This window comes from Schistocerca americana, chromosome 11 (genome assembly GCF_021461395.2).
Source record: "Schistocerca americana isolate TAMUIC-IGC-003095 chromosome 11, iqSchAmer2.1, whole genome shotgun sequence".
In the NCBI taxonomy this organism is placed as follows: domain Eukaryota; kingdom Metazoa; phylum Arthropoda; class Insecta; order Orthoptera; family Acrididae; genus Schistocerca; species Schistocerca americana.
Genome location: NC_060129.1, coordinates 51,679,072 through 51,701,326, shown reverse-complemented (window position 1 = coordinate 51,701,326; position 22,255 = coordinate 51,679,072). Strand labels below are relative to the sequence as shown.

Below are 22,255 nucleotides of genomic sequence, written 5' to 3'. Positions count from 1 at the left end.
ATTAACTGGAAAGGTTTTTATTAATCACATAGAAAATAACTTTTACTGTAGTCTGATTAAAACTACTTGATAGCTGATGTGTGTCACTTGCCACTGCAATATTGCTAAATCCACTACCAGCTACATTGCTTGGTTATTGTCAACACACAAACACAGCTGATTTTTAGTGACCTATGACTAAAATGTGGCAGATGACAGGTTTTTTAGCATTGAAACAAACTCGTGTCCTAACTTTACCACAACTATGTGATCTGCAGTATATCTGAAAAAACAGCAATCAACAATCTGCAGCACAATTGAGATCATGATCATTTTGTTCAGAGCTTTTAAGGCTAACCTGTATGACCAAACTGAAGACTGAAATATTTCTTAGTATGTTTCTTTGCACAGCCATCTTCTGCTGCAAAGTTTCAGTTTTTGATGAAAGCAAACTGTAATTTCTCACTGTCAATGGTTACTTGAAACCATATATCCATCAAAAAGCAAAACAGTCAAACGCAGCAATCAGGATAGAATAATAGCACAGGAGTATGTGGATGCTCCTACCCACCCATAGCCATATCCACACTTAACTGACCTCATTGGGAAGCTCAAAGATGTCCATTTTCATTGTGATGGAATGGGGTAGCTGCAGGTGGAATGACTGGACTCAGATGTCACATGGAAAGACCATGCACCTACTGCAATTACTTGCTCTCAGAAGACTATGGTAGGATTCACTGTACATGATTCGTGCTGATGTCACCATTGATACCTTTGTTTGATTCACTCAAGGATGTTTTGGAACTCCAGGGGGCCAGATATTGAGTAGTTGTAAAGATAATTTTGAATGGGAGGCTGTAACTTCATTGGCATCCTCCCTGCCAGACAGTATGTCAATTAGAAAGGGCTACACGTAAGCTGTGCTGCTAACAATACATATGTAATGTTGTAATAAGTTGTGTGTGTCATTCACATTTGTTCATCAGTGTGGAAATTTATGTATGTGTTCCTTCATTTATTGACATGACATTACTTCTTATGTATGTACAGGTGTTGTCCACATGGTTGATGGCCATACCACCTAGCCAATAAGAAATGTGATGTTGGTGGTAGTTTGTGATTAATTTGGTGTCAAATAAAATGCCATGCTTTATTGCTTTCAGAAATAAATTGATCATTGGTGGTTTTAAGAATTTCTACCCAAAGCCTAGTGTCCTCCAAAACACAGAAAAATCCAATATGGAGAGAGTGATTGGTTTTTATTTTAAAATCATAGATTACTCTTATTTCTTGTTTCCCTTTTTCTTTTGGTGGATATTTTTATGTCAAAAGCTAGAGGATATTATTTCTAATAAATGTAATAATTTGGTGTAAAAGATTGTAGAACAGTATTTTAAAAACACTGAAGACTTTTAATAATAGAATCTACTAGAGAATAAGGGAACCTAGTCAGCACTGAATGAGACAGGGCGTTATTCAATTTCCTGTGGTCATTTGCTTTATAAAAATGTTTCATATTAGGAAAATTATATCATTCTGGTAGAATCTCATGACAATTTTAAATCACTTACATTTACTGAATAAGTTATCTGTGATGGCCATACATTTTTCTTTTGGTTTATAAGCCCCAATTTTGTGGATGGTGAAATATTATTTTGTATTGTGTAAATCAACATTTCACACGTCTTTCCTCCTTCCTCAGTTTCATTCAAAGTGCTGGTGACAGCTGTGACATTTCATATCAAGAAACGTTACATCAAGGAGTAGTCAATGACAAGCTGGAGATATATGCAGAGAAGTCAACAGATTTCAGTGTGTCTCACAACTATACCAAAATACAGACTTTACAAGAAGATGGCTTATGTGGCACAAGATTAAGTTCTAGCATCAGGGAAAAGGAATTCCATAAGTTTAACTGTAGTTTCTGCCTACAGAGCTTCCCTTCAAAATACAGACTCATAATGCATATTTTCATCCACATTGACGGTGTGCAGGCACCTGCATTTGTGTGTCAGTCATGTGGTGAGGTATTTCCCACTGATGACTGCTTGAAAGAACATTTGAGAATGAGGGAGGGTGACCAAGCATTATCTGCTACCAACAGTGAGAAACTTGAATGCAGTGATCATGAAAACAATATCTCCTTCAAGTGTGTACAAGAAGGGATTGTGGAACAGACCGAGGAGCACCCTTCGTGCAAGGTACCCAGGAAAACTTTTAAAAAATCCCTTAAAGACATAAGTAATACACATACTGTGAAAGAAGCTGAAGAGAAACTCGAAAGATGTAATGACTGTGGAATTTTATGTAAACGTGACCATGTTCATGTCCACACTGTGCAAAGTGCAAAGAGACATCACAAATGTGATGTTTGTGGTAAAATGTTTACTCAGTTATGCAATCTTAAGAAACACAGTTTAATACACACTGGAGAGAGACCGCGCGAATGCGATGTTTGTGGGAAATCATTTACTGAAAGTGGCAATCTCAAGAAACATGAATTAATACACACTGGACAGAGACCACACAAATGCGGTATCTGTGGAAAATCATTTACTCGGTCGGGCCATCTCAAGAACCATGTTTTAATACACACAGGAAAGAGACCACACAAATGCGATGTCTGTGGAAAATCATTTACTCACTCGGGCCATCTCAAGACCCACATTTTAATACACACAGGAGAGAGACCCCACAAATGTGATACTTGTGGTAAACTATTTAATGTATTGAGTAATCTCAAGGCCCACAAGTTAACACACAGTGGAAAGAGACCCTACATATGTAGTATTTGTGGAAAATCTTTTACTCATTGGGGCAGTCACAGGAAGCACAAATTAATACACACTACATAGAGACCACTCAAAGTATTGTTGAGGTCTGTAGACCCACACATGTTCATAGAAGACCACACGTGTTTTATGAAAATTGTTCGCATGTGCTACAGAGAGGTCACAAAAAATATGACAAACCCTTTTCCGCAGCTTCACAGTCAAAGAAGTTACATACAAAATACAACATATGAAGCACACAATTGTGATTTTTTGTTGGAAATGCTCCATGCTTTAATGATCAGGCTACCTGAAATTTGTACATTGAGATATATGTTTTTCTCGTTTGAGAAGAAGTTCTGTGCAGTTATCAGGACCCCATATTCTTCAGGAGAATGTGCCAGCATACTGCTGATTATTTGAAAGAAACTGCCATTTCAATCTTCATGAAGCTGTATCCACTACCCAGGCGACAGCAGAAATATGTTTATTACACATTCATAATGTACGATATTTATCTCAAGAATGGACAAAGATACAAAAATCTCTTGATTATGCAAACATATTATTGAGGTATGCCTCCTTAATAGTAATGCTATTTGTGTGATCAATAATCTGCATCCATTAGGAAATAACTGATGGTGGCAAGTATGCAGAGATAAGGGAAAAATTACAATCATCTACGTAGTAGCGTTTTGATTCACCTACAGACCGCAATACAACAGTGCATCTCTATGGTATGGACTCATTAGTTCTTCATTAGTTTTTCAGTTGTAAATTGGACTATAAGTCTACACACACCTCACACCTTTCCCATTAATTGTAGGCTATTGGTTTGTTGCTGTCTAGTTGGTGTGCAATAGCATCCCAGATTCATTTCATCATGATCTATTGAGGTGAGCTGGGTGGGAAGGACAACAGTGTGAACCATCATGCTGCTCGAACCATTGCAGTGTGATTCTCACCTTGTAATTTGGACAGTTATCCTGCTGTAAGAGGTTTTCACTCTCTGTAAATACATCAAGCATTAAGTGATAAGGTTGCAATAATGTTCATGTTCTCCACATCTGTCATGGTGCTTTCAGTTATCACCAGCTGTTTTCTTGCCATCTCATATGAATGTCCCCCATAGCATGACACTGCCTTCATCTTCCTGCACCTGTTGTGTGGTGCATGTATGAAACAACTATTCATCTGGATAATGACATATCTGAGCACAACCATTGACCTGGTCTGAAAGAAATGTCATTTATCCCAACATGTGACACTTTCTTATAGGTATGCAGTCCAATCTCGATTATCCTATTTGTATTGCTATTGTAACTGACAACATTGTTAGATCAACATGGGAATACAAAGCTGTTATATAACTTGGGGCCTCATGTTAACAGTGTCTGCTTAATAGCTTGAAACTCTTGAGCTTGCTCAAGCATTTTCTCCTGTCTCCATAGATTGCCATCTATCCCACTTTACAGAGCAGCTAGGTTCTGATCTGCTCGTTCTAGATAATGCATGGGCATCCTACAACCTTTGTCAACTTGTGGTTTCACCATCTTTCAACAATGTTCCATAGAGGCTCACGATAGAGGCATGTCCACAGCCAACCACATTCGCTGCTTCTGAGACGCACTTGCCCAGGCACCAGGCAAAACCATCTGCTCTTCGGCAAAGTTATTTACGCCATTTTTTCACATACTGTCACTAGAATGATAACCACAAATTTCTGGTTGTATAGTTTCATTACTACGTGACATACCCACAATGCCACTGGGTAGCAAACACTCCTCTTCCGGAAGTTGGTATAATGATTTGGATCAACAGTGTATCTTCACAGAAAAGGGTCTTTTGGTAAATTGTGTAGTAATTCAATTTTTCTGCTTTGTTAAATTTTACGTCAATACACTATTGCCAGTTCAAGTGCCGTATTTCTTGTGAAAATTTTTTTGTATTACTAAGCTCTGTACATAATTCTGAGTTAATTAGGATTAATTTTATGCATCAAATCTTTTAATTATTTGTCTGTTTTTAAATATCATGTAACTACTCGACAAACATCAGATTGTAATTCCAATTGTTTGTAGAAACACAAGGACAGTTGAAAGAGCTCAGTGTGATTCCTAGGTTATGAATTTAATCCAAATGCATAATTTTTATTGTAATAAGTTAATTTATCAAATGTACTTTCTTTCTTATTGCTTTGTTTTAATTTGATTTTTTAGTTGTCTTTTATCTCCTTTAAACATGATTTCATAGTGTGTATTTTCCTTAATTTCACTGAGTAAATGTGAGGTTTTCAGAAATCTTTGATAATGCTTTGCTTTATACTTAATAATGTTTGTTTTTGGTCAGTTTTTTTCTATTTGCTACCAATTTCTTATTGGTGTAAGGTAGTTTGCTTATCAAGTTTTTTCATACTTTTAATACCTTGAGACAGTTGTTTTTAAGTGATAGGCCTTTTTGAGTTTTGCAACACTTTAAGCTGTATGGCTTTTTACCGAAATGAGAATGTATCTGTCATTATGGTTCTTGCAACATAATAGTGTGCTGCTATCTGGGCTATAATACTACTGTGGCTTTTAAATATTTAGGGAATGCTGATCTAGTTGCAGTTTGTGGGCTCCCATTCTTCACACACTTGATGAGATATATTGGCTGTGGCATGGAATGAAATTGCATGGATTTTAAATTGTGTCATTCTCCTTATAGTAATGTTGTTACACTGTTCTGTCTAGCTACTTAGTTACATATTTCTACTACAGTTCCTGTTGGTACTGCGCTCTTTGTGGATGGTCTACTATAATCATAACAGAAAATATTTTGTTCTCTCAGTAACGCTTGCTGGGATAAAAATCATTACTATTATTATTCAAGTAAGAACAGAGCTCTGAATTCACAAACTTACAATACTGCTACCCTCATGAAGCTTAAATCCCGACTCGAAACTGTCCTATTTTAATAGTCTCATCACTGAAAATAAGCTTGTGTTGATTCTGAAGATTCTGTACAGAAATTAAGTAAAGTAACCCACAATGATATGTTAAAATCGGATTTCAAGTGACAAAGGGAGTGAGAGATATTGACAATAGTACTTTATTTTGACAAAGTGCCATTAATTGTTATAATGTGGTATTTATATGATAACACCAAAACATATGTCATTATTAGTAACTGGTTATTACTGCCATCATCATATGATGATGTTCCTGACCACTTTTAGACGTTGTGTACTGAAATGTATCTGGTAAATGCCATAAAGGCTGCAAGGACTATCTTCACATTATCACCATTGCTCTGCCCCCAGTAGCTGAGTGGTCAGCGCAACAGACTGTCAATCCTAAGGGCCCGAGTTCGCTTCCCGGCTGGGTCAGAGATTTTCCCCCCTCAGGTGTTAGGTGTTGCGTTGTCCTAATCATCATCATTTCATCCCCATCGACACGCAAGTCGCTGAAGTGACGTCAAATCGAAAGACTTGCACCAGGTGAGCAGTCTACCTGACAGGAGGCCCTTGTCACACCCCATTATATTACCATTCACTTCAGGCTAATATGGGTGGCATTGGCCATCAAAAAGTTCTAAGGAAAATCAGTTGATACGATAATTGTTACCTTCCACTCCTGTCCAAAATGGTTCTTTTCAAAACCTATACCGTTGGACATCTGTCAAAAGACTAACATTAGTGTTCACTTGAGGCCAAAGTGAATCATAAATAAAGAATGTATGATCCTAAATATTGTTATAAGAAGAATTAGAGTACTTTTTGTTTGAAATTACTTGAGTGAATGGAGGTTGTTGGAAGACAATACAGCTCTCATATAACGCTAAAAAAAGCAACTTTTCACTAAAACATAAAATTGTGGAAATAGTTTGCAGGTTGATGCTACTTATTTGGGTTTGTGTGTGTAAGTATTTGTGCTATTAAAATTTTTTATTGTTTAAGTTTAATGTGGCTACGTTTACTAAGGGGAAGTTAACTAGTGTGCCACATGTGACTGCAGGTGTAACTCTCTTACATTTATACCCATAAATTTGTACAAGTTGTAGGTATGCAGTTGCACATCGACATAGTTTCATATCTTAGTTTACAGTGCATGGCACATGAGATAGATGTATGTAATTGATACATTGTCTCATAAAGAATAGATTGAGACACACCAGTATCCCCCCTGTGGTGGTTGCATTAGTTAACTTTATTCAGTTATACTCAGGTTAGTTGATTTTCAACAAATATTGCCATAAAGCATGTTATGGGACATTTCGTAAGTATTTGCATTACTACGAATAATTATGAGTAGACTGATCCTTTCACATCAGAAGTATTAGAGACATTAAGTCAGTGGTCGTTTTTGGGCCAGTGTTGACTATAATATCCATGAATATTGATGGAATACCTCCCTGCAAGCAACAACTCTTGCAAGATGTGCCACACTAAGCACTGTGTTGTTTTGTGTGTTCAAGAAATACACACAAACAACCAGCAGAGACGTCCTTCAGTCCCTGGAATAAAACTGGTTGCTGAAACACAACATGCACAGTATAGAAGCGCCATCCTTATAAGACCTGACCTTTAAGTCTGTAGTGTTAGTCAGTCAGAGGATAACAATATTGAAATTGTTATTGTTAAGTAACAGTAGAGTCATATCAGCATATAATCCTCCAGCAACAGATTTTTTCTTCGCCCCTACTGAACATTTTATTACAGGGAAAGCTTCTACTGTGGTATGTGATTTGAACATTCACAGCCATGTTTGGGGGGTACACTCAAGAGGACCAAAATGGTGAGGCTGTCTTCCTGTGGGCTGAAACTTTCCATCTCTCACAACTTCACGACAGCAAACTACCTCATTCTTTCTTCAGTGGACGCTGGCTATAATCCATATCTGCTTTTTGTTAGTGAAAGTACAGGGTGATTCAAAAAGAATGCCACAACTTTAAAAATGTGTGTTTAATGAAAGAAACATAATATAACCTTCTGTTATACATCATTACAAAGAGTATTTAAAAAGGTTTTTTTCACTCAAAAACAAGTTCAGAGATGTTCAATATGGCCCCCTCCAGACACACGAGCAATATCAACCCGATACTCCAACTCGTTCCACACTCTCTGTAGCATATCAGGCGTAACAGTTTGGATGGCTGCTGTTATTTCTCGTTTCAAATCATCAATGGTGGCTGGGAGAGGTGGCTGAAACACCATATCCTTAACATACCACCATAAGAAAAAATCGCAGGGGGTAAGATCAGGGCTTCTTGGAGGCCAGTGATGAAGTGCTCTGTCACGGGCTGCCTGGTGGCCGATCCATCGCCTCGGGTAGGTGACTTTCAGGTAGTTACGGACAGATAAGTGCCAATGTGGTGGCGCTGCATCCTGCTGAAATATGAATTGTTGTGCTTCTTGTTCGAGCCGAGGGAACAGCCAATTCTCTAACATCTCCGGATACTGTAGTCCAGTTACAGTAGCACCTTCGAAGAAAAAGGGGCCAAAAACTTTATTGGCTGAAATGCCACAGAAAACGTTCACCTTAGGTGAGTCACGTTCATACTGAGTTGTTTCCCGCGGATTCTCAGTGCCCCATATACAGACATTGTGACGGTTGACTTTCCCGTTAGTGTGGAAAGTTGCTTCAGCACTAAACACAATCTTTGAAACGAAAGATTCACCTGTTTCCATTTGAGCAAGGATAAAATCACAGAAATCGATTCTTTTAATCTTATCAGCTGCAGACAGTGCTTGAACCAATTTCAGACGATAAGGTTTCATAACTAACCTTTTTCGTAGGACTCTCCATACAGTTGATTGTGGAATTTGCAGCTCTCTGCTAGCTCTGCGAGTTGATTTCCTGGGCTGCGAACAAATGCTTGCTGGATGCGTGCTACATCTTCATCACTCATTCTCGGCCGTCCAGAACTTTTCCCTTTGCACAAACACCCATTCTCTGTAAACTGTTTATACCACCTATCAGGAGGTTTAACACCATACTTCGTTCGAAATGCACGCTGAACAACTGTCGTCGATTCACTTCTGCCATACTCAATAACACAAAAAGCTTACTGTTGAGCGGTCGCCATCTTAGCATCAACTGACGCCGACGCCTAGTCAACAGCGTCTCAAGCGAACAAATGTACAACTAAATGAAACTTTATAGCTCCCTTAATTCGCCGACAGATAGTGCTTAGCTCTGCCTTTTGTCGTTGCAGAGTTTTAAATTCCTAAAGTTGTGGTATTCTTTTTGAATCACCCTGTATTTTTCGTACCTGCACTAAATCCGTCTGTAAGCCCATACCGAATACACATCGACGTATTGTGTGTCAAGTTCTCCCACAAGTAAGCCCTCAAGAAATCACTTTCAGATGAAGGTACAACTTCAAAACGGCTGATTGGCAGAAATTATCAAAGTTATTAAATGAGAAAATGGTAACTATAGCTCCTGTGATGGATCAATATAAAAATTTTGTTAACGTCGTTAATGCCTCCTCCTGAGCATCAATTCTAAGGTGATGCAGAATGAATTATATCAAGGGTATAACACCTGAAACGACCACTCTTGTTTAAGAGTACTACAGAAAGTTTGAAGAAGATCCTTTTAGTGCAGCCACATCAATTCATGCACAGAATGCTCTCTCTTCAATATCTGAGGCAAACAGAGAAGAATGGATACAATTAATGGCAGACTGTGACATGAGTAAAAGTAGTCAAAAGGCCTGAAGGCTATTACATCGCCTGAGTAATGATAACACTCAGGTCAACACATATTTTAATATTAAACCAGACCAAATTGCTCAACAACTCCCTATTAATGGCAGATCAACTAAATCCAGAAATATAGAGAGGAAACAATTATTCAGGCAAACAGACCAAGAGAATAGTATCGTATTCCTTATTTATCTGTTGAAGAATTGAATTCAGCCCTGAATAAATGTAAATAGGGAAAAGCAGCAGGAGTGGATGACATTAGAGCTGAACAAATCAAGAACTTTGGTTCCGCTAAAATGCTTTGGTTACTGCAATTTATGGGCAACTGTATTCGAGAGTGCAAGATCGCTAAAGTATGGCGAAAAATCAAGAGTAATTGCCATACCGAAACATGGCAAGGATAGGAAAGATCCAAAAAATTATAGACCAGTCTCATTACTCTGTCACCTCCACAAAATACTGAAGAGGCTCATTCTTCAGAGAATGATTAAAAAGGCGGAGCCTCTTCTAATACCATAGCAAACAGCTTTCAGAGAAGGGAAGAGCTGCACATCTCAGATATTAAACTTAACACAACATATCGAAGATGAATATGAGAAATGACACATTACAGGTGCTGTATTTATCTGTCTATCCACAGCTTGTGATGCGATCATCCATTGGCTCCTTCTGAATAAAGTTTATGACATAACTAAAGACTTCACATGCATGTGCAATATTAGAAACCTTCCCCAGAATTCCAGGTTTTACTGTGGAATTTTAGGGTAAGAAAAGTAGGTGGAGAACTCAGAAAAATGGGCTGCCACAAGGCAATGTGCTTGCACTGCTATTATTCAACATCTATACCAACGATCAACCTATCCCTGAAGGAGCTCGAAGCTTTATTTATGCTGATGACTGCACTATCACTACTCAGGCTGACTGTTTTGAGACTGTAGAAGATGCGCCATCAAAATCTTTGGGGAGGAATTCGCTGTTTGCTATTATGGGAATTACTTGATACCTAATCCTGCCAAGACTCATATCTGCGCTTTCCACCTCAAGAATAAACAGGCAATAGATCCTTAAAAATATCCTGTGGAGGTATCGTACTCGAACATAATCCTACTCCCAAATATCTTGTAGTAACACTGGATCGCGCGTTAACATATAAAAAGCATTGCCTAAACACCAAACAGAAAGTGGCAGCTAGAAATAAAACAGTGCGACAATTGACACATACGTCATGTGTGCTAATCCATGCACTGTGAGCTCAAGTGCGCCTGCTCTATGTTGTTCCACAGCTGAATATGGATGTTCAGTATGGTACAAGTCCAGTCATGCCAGGAACGCAGATGAGGCTCTAAATGAGTCTTGCCAGATTATCATGGGTTGTTTAAGACCTATTCTTGCGGACAAACTCCATTGGCTCGCTGGTAAAGATCCTCCTGAAATGAGATGTCAGGTAGCTGCGAGATATGAGAAAAGTAAGGCCACAACGAAGAACACCCATCCACTATATGAGGCAGAAATCAAGAGCGAGCTTCTTGACAACTACTGAGGCTCTCATCGAGAATCCATATGTGGCAAGGATCTCGCGATGGCGGGAGAAATGTCGGTATTTGGGAGAATGGATCGCTCCAAAGGAAGAACTTCCTCCTGGATATTCGGAGAAGTGGTCAATATGGAGGTCTCTCAATAGATTACGGTCAAACACAACGGGATGCAAGACCAATCTGCTGTGTTGCTCATCACCAACCACCTGCACCATGCAAGACCTTATGAGAGATACACCAAATGCACTTGAAGTGTCCAATTTTTGTCCTCTTTTGTGTAAAATTATGTCAACACTTATATATATTTTTGACATTTCGGTACTTTTGAAATGACAAATAAATAAATAAGTAATGTAATAAAAGTAACAGTAAGAAAAAACTGTATCATTTGTTTTTAATGTCTAGAGAAAAGAAGATTATTCATATGTTAGTGGAGGAAACATGACAAGACAGCTTTTGGTACAGTGATATTAGCAACGAAATAAACCCAGCACTGCATCCTTTTTATGGTTAGCTAGATGGAATGCCACAATCACAGCATTAACTCTCATCATTTTGCAGGTACAAAGATGCACAACCTACTTAATAGAAACGCAGTTTGATATTCCTTCTGACAAGAACAGGGAAAGTAAGGATATGGTGGAAAATATTAGTACTCAGTGTATGAAAATTTAGCTAACACTAAAAGGATGATTGCAAGTAGCAACTTAGAGTTGTGCTTAAAAAAAAGAGAAACGAATGAAATCCTAGCATGAAACTGCATCAGCATCATTTTTGGGAATATAGGAGCTGCTGCAGTGCAGAACACCAGGTGGATTGTGGGCAAGATAGAGCTTATGGTTGCGTGATTGTTTGAGGGCCAATTAAGAGTCATGAATATAGTCAGAGAAGTCAGCAGTTATTGCAGTGCTAGTTTATATTGGGCCCTCCAGGAAAGATGAAGTTGCCAGTCTCGATAGCAACAGGGATGGTTTGCCTGCTCTGTGACAGAGATAAAACACAAGTGAGGCTGTTGTAGATGGCACAAACCATGTCTGCTTTAGCACAAGTAAATAAAAAAAACTCACAAGCACATCGGACTAAATCAACTCCACTGTACTAGCATATGCACCGAGCTATGATTGAGCACAGAAGGTAGAAGTGTAACGAAAATAGAAAAGACAAAAATTATTAATATCTAGGGATCCTTGTTTGGACTAGCACATCAAGTTTTACGTTCTTAACCTTTCACCCTTTTGAATATGCCAGGGTGTAGGTGAAGGGATATTGTTAGGGACATAAAATTACAGGGCAGCAGAATTTGTTCAGATCTGAGGTTGGTTTATATTCCAGTAACGGAATAAAAAAAAAAAAACTCTATCCATAAGAAAAGGTTTGCTGGCCATTAGGTGACCCAGGGTAGTTGTTGTCATATTCCATATCTGGCAGAACTGTTGAAGTGACATGCTCAGAAAAAGAAAATATTGGAAACACTTGGACAATCGTAATGGAAGGAGTCTTCAGAAATACTGTAGTAATAATAACACAAAAAGGCTGTGTTGATACTGAGGATAAATGTGGTAAGCAATAATTATTTTAACTGTGTGAATCAAAATTTATTAGAAGTACAAAGTGCCAATACATTTACCATGAGTAGACTGATACTGTGCAAAAATTAGAATATGTTTAAAAATGGTAGTTGTTAGTCCACAAGAGAATGAAATGAAAGAAGAAAATACAGTAAAGGGGACAAATTCAGAAACAAATGTGTACAGTGTTTCAGGAACTAGTATTCCATATTTTCAGAGGCAGTAGTACATATCATAACAAGAAAAACTGGGTAGGAGACATGGGCTCTAAAATACTTACTGTACCTTACGGGGAGCTATAATGGAAAATGTAAACATTTATTTAAAAAATCATTACAGCCATATTTATTAATGTACAAATCTAAAATCTTGCATGTGTAAGAAAAGGAGCTGTGTTTTAACGGAAAAATAATATAAAATATGCAGGAATATTATTTTGCCAGAAATTTGAATGGTTATAATAACGTGAGAAACCTAAAACAGAGAAAATGAGGTTCAAAAATGTTCTGCTCATACTTCTCCATGTAATAAGCTTACCTCAGTTTCAAAATCGTCCATACTCATACATCCTCCAGATTTCTCTTCTCTCTCTACATTTCCCTGGCACATATTTGCAGGTCAGACATTGATCCATTAGCTTTCTTGACCCAGCTCTCGTCGATGGTGTAAAAAGCTTTTGTTTTAAACACATCAGGATCTATACCAGCTGTATTCATCACTTCAGTTCTGCCATTATTTCCGTTGCTGTAACATCAAACTGCATCATAGACACCTACTTTGAGTACTTCAAGTCCACAGAATGTCTCTGAAGTTTCTGGTTACATCAGGAGATGAGTTTGGAAGGCAGTAGAGGATCCAATTACCATTTCATGTCCACCACTGATACAGAGTCTTGCCCAATCAGTCTCTCATCCGGCTTCAGTTTCTATCTCAATGGATATCAGTTTTTGTGTACTGTGACAAATACATTGCTTACATTTCCCATTAGCCTATCCTTTCGATGTACACTTAAATTTCCCCCCAAAACCTCATTGCTATCAATTTCAGGCTTCAAATGGCTTTCAGTATTATGGAGGCTTAATTGCTTTTCACGAGTGCTTTGAATTCTGGCACTTTGTTGCGAATGCTTCAGCAGTTAACCACTAGGATTTTAATGCTCTCACCTGTGGGAGGCATTTGTTTCGATCTTACACTGATACTACTTCTGGATTTACTACAACTCTTGTTCCTAGGATTGCATAGTAGGTCGCCTAGTCTAAAAAAACTTTTGTTTGCTCCCACATACAATCAGTTACCTGGACAGCAGCCTCTGATGTGTAGTGCACACCTGACCCATCAAGAGGCACCCTACAGTTCTCGACAAAATGGCGCAAGTCCAGGAAGTAGCAGTCTAGCTTGTCACAGAACTTTCGAAGTCTCTGGTTCAGTGCTTCCACTCAGTGCAGAACCAATGATCCACAATCAGTTCTGGAGACAATGCTGCAAATTGTGGGCTCTGCTGAAACTGTACACAAGGCTGGTCTTCTCAGCCTTCTCTATCAGTTGCTGGAATGATCCCAGTATGACCTCAGAGCCTAGATAACAGGCTTCATTTATTCCAACATGGTTGCTTGCATTTGCTTGCACCTCATTCCCTCAATGGCTGTTGGAGTAGCCTCTTCAACATGTTGAATGAGGCTCGAGACATACACACAGGGTGCACCTCATGCCCTTTCCTGTCCCTTGCTGCCATTTCCCTAAGGGGAACCATCATTCCCTGTACAATAGAACCGCCAACAGTGAATACACCTCTGCCTTTTTGCGTTTGCCTTCTACTGACACTGGACAAAACAGGTTTCCCAAAAACAGGTGAAGTGAGTCCCACTGGCTTAGTTTCAGTTTCAATTTCAGTGAATGACAGCACCTAGAAATTGATATTTAGGGTATCAGTACAGCACCCTAAGCCTCCATGGTCCCTGTTGACACTGTGGAGAATGCCTGGATCTACCACTGAAACGCCAGTTACAGTCTAGTGCACGAGTAATGAGAGATTCCGTACTCTCTTCAGAGGAGACAGGGTCCACAGGAGAGGACAGTACTTGAGTCACCATTGATACTGGTACCACAGGTACATGACTCTCGGGAACTCTTCACCACACTGATTCACAGCAGCTGACAGTCCTTTGACAGTAGTGAATGCGATTTCCAGCTGCCTACAAAAGTCAACCAGCTCATCCCATTTTTGAGAACTGCATTCACTCCAGGGCTCATTTTGGCTGGCGCAATGTATTGCAGGAAAGTGAACAAATAACTTCAAATTAAGCCTGCTGGTTGTCTTTTATGTCTATTGAGCTGAAAAGCTACGAATTCCCGTAAGAACTGAAGCAAATATAGAATGCGATATTTCTATTAAGACGAGAGTAAACTTTTTAAGGTTAGTTATAGCTACTTGGAAATTTGAAAATGGAGTTAATTTATGAAAAATGTAGGTAATATGTACGTTCTTTAATGGAAAATTATATGTCTGCTACAGTACCTAAATCACAAACTTTGATTTACAAGTTAGATTATTCACAGGACAAGTAGCTTCTGAAAATTCTCAAAAATGCGCATTTGTTTGCGTCGATATACGTTGAAATTTGGGGTGATCTACTCTTTGGCAGTAACTGCGAATAACAAACATTGATTTTCTATGAAATAAGTTATCCAAAAACACTCGCACAGGTAACTTGCGAAAATATAGTTTTATAAGCGACTGAAATTTCTCACAAGTATTTCTCAAGTAATTATACAATGCAATTAGAGAAAGATTGTTTTCAAAAGGATAGGCCTACTCTTCTCAAAATTCTTATAAGAGCAAAATTGAATTTAAGCCTTCCGAATGTTCGAATTTCACAATAGACCAAAATACAAACGGATATTAATACAAGCAATAATAGATTATGCTTAACTGACATGATTAGTAAAATATGTGAATCTAGAATTTCAACTCGGCACTTCAATCTCACACAAAGGAAAATTCGAAGTCTACTTTTACATATAAACAAACATGCCAACTGCACAGGTTTTTAAGTTATCTGTTTCTGTGCCAACTTCTACCCTAGCGTGCTACAGAAGAACACTGCAGCATGTGCTAATCAGTATAAATATAGAAAAATGTGCAGCACCAACAAAACACATCTTCTGCTTCTTCCAGCTAACTAGACATCTGGAAGTGCAATATGAGTCAGGAGTTTCAAGACCAGCACAGAGGAGAAAACCTCTGGTGTGTGTGTGTGTGTGTGTGTGTGTGTGTGTGTGTGTGTGTGTGTGTGTAATAGCACATGAATATGGACAAATATTTATGAAGCAATTTTCATTAATCATTTGAAGTTTGACTTCAATGGTCTGTGTGAGATACCAATGTAAGATATACTTTTATCTTATGATCATAAAATTCATTATACTCATCTTAACATCTGTAACACAATTCGTTAATTTTTTTTACTTTTAAAAACAGTCTTGATCACGATTTATTTATCAAGGAGACCGGTTTCGACCACTACTGTGGTCATCTTCAGACCTACAAGTTGTATACAAAGCTTTAATTAGAAGGCTACATACATTAAAGAAAATACATAAAGTTATAAAGCTATAAAACGATGAATTACCTTGGAGTAGGAACCTCTTTCTGTTGGAGAATGACTACTGGAGAAACCAATGCACGTATTACTATATACAATGGAGGGATCGTTTTATAACTTTACATATTCTCTTTAATGTATGTAGCCGTCTAATTAAAGCTTTGTATACAACTTGTAGGTCTGAAGATGACCACAATAGTGGTCGAAACTGGTCACCTTGATAAATAAATCGTGATCAAAACTGTTTTTAATAGTAAATATTTGTAAGACATTGATCACTGCCTCTCCCATAATGTATTCAAAAGTAATTAATTTATTGCCAAGTCAGCTATTGGGAGATTGCAAGAAGTTTAGAGGGCTATGCACTAAAATTATGATACTTCATTCCAAAATTTCTTTTAACAAACAATTTGTAATGAATCATGTGATTCCTAATTATGTAACAATTAGTTTTAATACCAAATCAAACATCGAAAAATTTTTATGACAGAAGAGTAGCATTTTATGGATTAGATCTGAAATTAAACGTGCATATAAAGAAAAAGATGCATGAAATCTTGAAATGTACAATTTACATTTAAAAATTAGCAGTCAGTTGTCACCATTAATATTTTCACAGTTACTTAACTTTACAGATGACAAAATTAATGGAGTACAAGAAATTATTCTTAATAAGCATAATAAGAAAATTGCAGCCCTTGTTAGTCACCAAAATGTGTGTTCATAAGATGTTTCACCAAATGTACATAACTTTTATCCAAGAGTAAGCAATCTAATCAAAATTACTTTTACTCCTGCAGAGACAACACTTTTAAACAAAGGCCTAAAATATAATTTAGCTCCAGAATTGAGCAACGCAAATATTAAACTTGTGATTGCTGACATAAAGGTTGCTGCAAAACATGCCCAATTTAGTTGGTCTGAAATATGTGACATTGCACATAAAACTAAAAATGTCATTACTAATGAAAAAAATAAAAATAAACATAATAATGAATTAAAATTGGTAAAACAAATCAATCAGAAGTTAATAACTAATAAAGCTATTGCCATCAGGGCAGATAATGGGAATACTCTTGTCATTGTCAGTGAAGATGATTATGTTTTTAAGACTTTACAGTTTTTTGACGCTAATGGAGTAACTGAGGTTAATAAAGACCCGACTTCAAGATTTCAAACAAATATTAAAAAGCTGATTGATGATAGTGACTCTTTACTTTCACCTAAAGATAAAATAACACTTAATGTTATGAACCCCACCTTACCTAAATTGAGATCACAAATCAAATTACACAAACCAAATTTACCAATTCATCCACTTGTTAATAATACCAATAGTCCCTCTTATAACATGAACAAAAAGCTTAATCAAATCTTAAAATTCTTTTATATTTATGAAGAAAATTATAGAAAACAGTTTTGAATTAACAAAATTAATTTATGATGTGGATATTCCAAAAAACGCAAGGTTTGCATCATTGGACATCACAAATTTTTACATGAATATACCCATTCAAGATACTATATTAACGTATCACAAAAACATGAGCCCCAAAGAAATAGTAGAATTCATTGAACTGTTAAGAATTACTCTAGATTTTAATTATTTTTCATATAATAATAAAATATACATACAGGAAGATGGACTTGCAATGGGGAATTCACTGGCTAGCACTATAGCAGATACCTTCCCCAATTATGTTGAAATTAAATTTTTCAAAAATAATCCAGGAATATCAAATAAAATTATATACTACAAAAGATGCGTTGACGATACATTGCTATTAAATAACCGTTCTAAGGAAGAAATTGATGCTTTCGCTAACAACTTAAATACTTTACACTCAAAACTTGTATTTACAGTAGAACACGAAAGTAACAATAGTATTAATTTACAGGACTTCACAATTACAAACAAGAATGGAAAACATAATATTTCTATTTATAGAAAACCCACATCAACTGACATAACAATAAATGCTACATCATGCCATCCATTATGATACAAAATGCCATTTTTTAAAACTATAATACATAGGATACTGAAATTACCTCTTCAACCTGATGCAATCCAGGAGGAAATTGATACATTAAAACAGATAGCAGTTGCTAACAATTATAATTCACATCAGGTTGATCTGTTATATCAAAAATTACAAGAAACAAATGGTGCTGTTATAAATTCCAAGAAGAGATTTACAAAAATGACATACATGGGACCTATTTCAGATAAAATAAATAAATTATTTAAGAACACTAGCGTGACAATAGCATTTAAAACTAATAACTCCCTGCAGATGAAACTGAAACACACAATTGGGGACTCAAATGTATACCAAAAGTCTGGCGTTTACAAGATAATATGTAATGACTGTGAGAAACAGTATATTGGCCAAACTGGCCATAACTTTCTAACACGTTTCAAAGAACATACTACTGGTACTGCACGTACCAAATCAATATTTGGCCAACATCTTGATGGATACAATCATTCTGAGGGTTGCATTTCTAACAATTTGAAAATATTACATACTGTGCCAAAAGGACCACTGCTAAATACTTTAGAAGAAATTGAAATCTTTTCACTTCACCAAAGTAATCCATTATCTGTTTTAAACGAACAACTTCAGTTCAAAGACAAACATATCTTTGAGCTTTTCGATGGTCTGCCTTTAGTCTGTTTACCCTTCTGTCCATCGTTTTTAAAGATTATTATGACTTTTAGGAATTATTTTATCTTTACATTGTAATTTTATTTCACCAAACATTATTTTATGACTGACGATCTGTTTTAGAATTTTTGCTTATATGCTTTTAGACTGTATATTGCTAATTCACATCCTTTTATTTTTGACACTATGGCTCATAATATTATAATTTTAAATTCCTTCCATTTTCATTATTTTTATTTGTTTACAAGACTGGCATATAACTTAAGGAATAGCAATGCCTTTTAAAAATTGTCACATGTAATTTACATACCAATTTCATTGACAATATTTCATATATATGGACAACAACTTCGCATCATATTTGTGCAGCATGTAGTATACATGTCAGCTAAAGATTATTGCAGCCTTCTCATTGAAAATCGTTTCAATAAAGACATGTTGCTGCTCAATAATACATCGTTTGACGTGACAGTCTTCGCCATTCCACTTTCGCAACAACTTCGTTGGAAAGAAGCCTGCTGCCACATCTTTGCACTGACATTTGTCCTCACCATGGCAACCACTAGCTCGCCTATCGCCTTTACAACTTCAGTGGAAAGAAGCCTGCTACCTCGTCTTTGGAACGGCGTCCAACTTCACCATGGCAACCAGTGGTTCCAAATGGTTCACTAACAGGCCTTGAGAGGGCAACCCATGTACTGCCAAACCGAAGTTCATTTTACCTACATGTTTAAATATTTTTAACGCTTCTTAATTGACAATAGCTGTTTAATAAGCTAAGTTTAGTGTGTATTTGTTTTAATGCTTGACAATATTCTTTTCATAAAGAAATTTTAAATTGTATTTCGACTTATAACTCATTGGTTAGTAATGACATCATGCCGTCAGAAGGGGGCGGAGCCTCCATTATATGTAGTAAGACGTGCACTGGTTTCTCCAGTAGTGATTCTCCAACAGAAAGAGTTTCCTTCTCAATGGTAATTCATGGTTTTATAGCTTTATAACGTTATGTATTTTTTTAATGTATGTAGCCCTCTAATTAAAGATTTGTATACAACTTGTAGGTCTGAAGATGACCACAGTAGTGGTCGTAATCGGTCACCTTGATAAATAAATCGTGATCACGACTGTTTTTAACAGTGAATATTTGTATGACATTGATCACTGCCTCTCCCATAATGTATTCAAAAGTAAATAATTCGTTAAGATTTTAAAAACTATCATTATTGTCATCAGTGTCATCATCGTCATAAATCTCTTATGGCAACATAAATTTGTATGAAAGCTTAAAAATATCGTCAAAATATGTATCAACATAAAACTTTCAGTGCACGTCCCATTCCTCCCAATCCACAATACTCACTGTAAGAGTGACAAGAAACAGTGCGTAAATCATATATTTTCAACTCTGTCATGCTGCTGATTATCAGGTGTGCAATACTACTTTAGAATTGGCCCACTTACTGTCAAATGCATTTAGACTCAATGTACACTACTGGCCATTAAAATTTCTGCACCATGAAGATTACGTGCTACAGACGCGAAATTTAACCGACAGGAAGAAGATGCTGTGATATGCAAATGATTAGCTTTTCAGAGCGTTCACACAAGGTTGGAGCTGGTAGCGAAACCTGTAACGTGCTGACATGAGGAAAGTTTCCAACCGATTTCTCATACACAAACAGCAGTTGACCGGCTCTGTCTGCTGAAACGTTGTTGTGATGCCTCGTGTAAGGAGGGGAAATGCGTACCATCACGTCCCCGACTGTGATAAAGGTCGGATTGTAGCCTACCGCGATTGCAGTTTATCATATCGCGACATTGCTGCTCGCGTTGGTTGAGATCCAATGACTGTTAGCAGCATATGGAATCGGTGGGTTCAGGAGGGTAATACCGAACGCCGTGCTGGATCCCAACGGCCTTGTATCAGTAGCAGTCAAGATGACAGGCATCTTATCCACTTGACTGTAACGGATCATGCAGCCACGTCTCGATCCCTGAGTCAACAGATGGGGACGTTTGTAAGACAGAAACCATCTGCACGAACAGTTCGACGACGTTTGCAGCAGCATGGACTATCAGCTCAGAGACCATGGCTGCGGTTGCCCATGACGCTGCATCACAGACAGGAGTGCCTGCGATGGTGTACTCAACGATGAACCTGGGTACACGTTTGGCAAAACGTCAATTTTTCGGATGAATCCAGGTTCTGTTTACAGCATCATGATGGTCGCATCTGTGTTTGGCGACATTGTGATGAACGCACATTGGAAGTGTCTATTCGTCATTGCCATACTCACGTATCACCCAGCGTGATGATATGGGGTGCCATTGGTTACACATCTCGGTCACCTCTTGTTCGCATTGACGGCACTTTGAACAGTGGACGTTACATTTCAGATGTGTTACGACCCGTGGCTCTACACTTCATTCGATCCCTGCGAAACCCTACATTTCAGCAGGATAATACACGACCGAATGTCTTAAGTCCTGTACGGGCCTTTCTGGATACAGAAAATGTTCGACTGCTGCCCCGGCCAGCACATTCTCCAGATCTCTCACCGATTGAAAACGTCTGTTCAATGATGGCCGAGCAGCTGGCTCGTCACAATACGCCAGTCACTACTCTTGATGAACTGTGGTATCGCGTTGAAGCTTAATGGGCAGCCATCCAAGCTCTGTTTGACTCAATGCCCAGGCGTATCAAGGCCGTTATTACGGCCAGAGGTGGTTGTTCTGGCTACTGATTTCTCAGGATCTATGCACCCAAACTGCGTGAAAATGTAATCACATGTCAGTTCTAGTATAATATATTTGTCCAATGAATACCCGTTTATCATTTGCATTTCTTCTTGGTGTAGCAATTTTAATGGCCAGTAGTGTAATTGGGCCGTGGCTGGTTCGTCTTTTGCCTTGCATTAAACCTTGGTTGCTATTCTGTGCTCAGTGTCGTGCAGTTTTCACGGGCATGCTGCTATCCTCTCTCTCTGCAAGTGGCAGCAGCAGCGTGTATCGAAATTTACATCCTTGTAGTATCTTTGGCCTCACGCTTATAGTTCAATGCTGTGCCATGCGGGCCATTGGTTGGTTTGCGTGGAGCAGCAAGGAAGTCTCTGTGGCGCGTGTCTGGCCGGGCCTGCTGGTGCAGTCTATATGCAGTCTGAATGTGATGGGCAGTTTCCATTGATACAGGGTCCGTGGTTCACCGATCCCAGGCACGAAAATTGAGTCTTTACTTAATCTACCAGCCAGCCTCACTTGTTCACATTGTGTCTTTGATGTCGTAGTGGGCTGTTGGGACATTCCCGCAAGCAACAACGTGTGTTTTCAAGTTGGCGAAATTCTAGTCGCCCTCCTGTGTATTTTAACTTAAATCGATTATTTTCGAATTGAAGTGCACCAGCGGAGTCTTCTACCTTGTGGCCGATAACGCC

At 37.9% G+C, this 22,255-nt stretch overlaps 1 protein-coding gene across 1 annotated transcript in view; it reads left to right on the top strand.

Annotated features, from left to right (window-relative positions):
• LOC124553228 (zinc finger protein 3 homolog) overlaps positions 1–22,255 on the top strand; it is a 198,795-nt gene that overhangs the window by 121,579 nt on the left and 54,961 nt on the right. Inside the window, exon 6 of the mRNA XM_047127118.1 lies at positions 1,685–2,358. Within this exon, the coding sequence (XP_046983074.1) occupies positions 1,685–2,358 (674 nt within the window). The remainder of the gene's footprint in view (positions 1–1,684; positions 2,359–22,255) is intronic.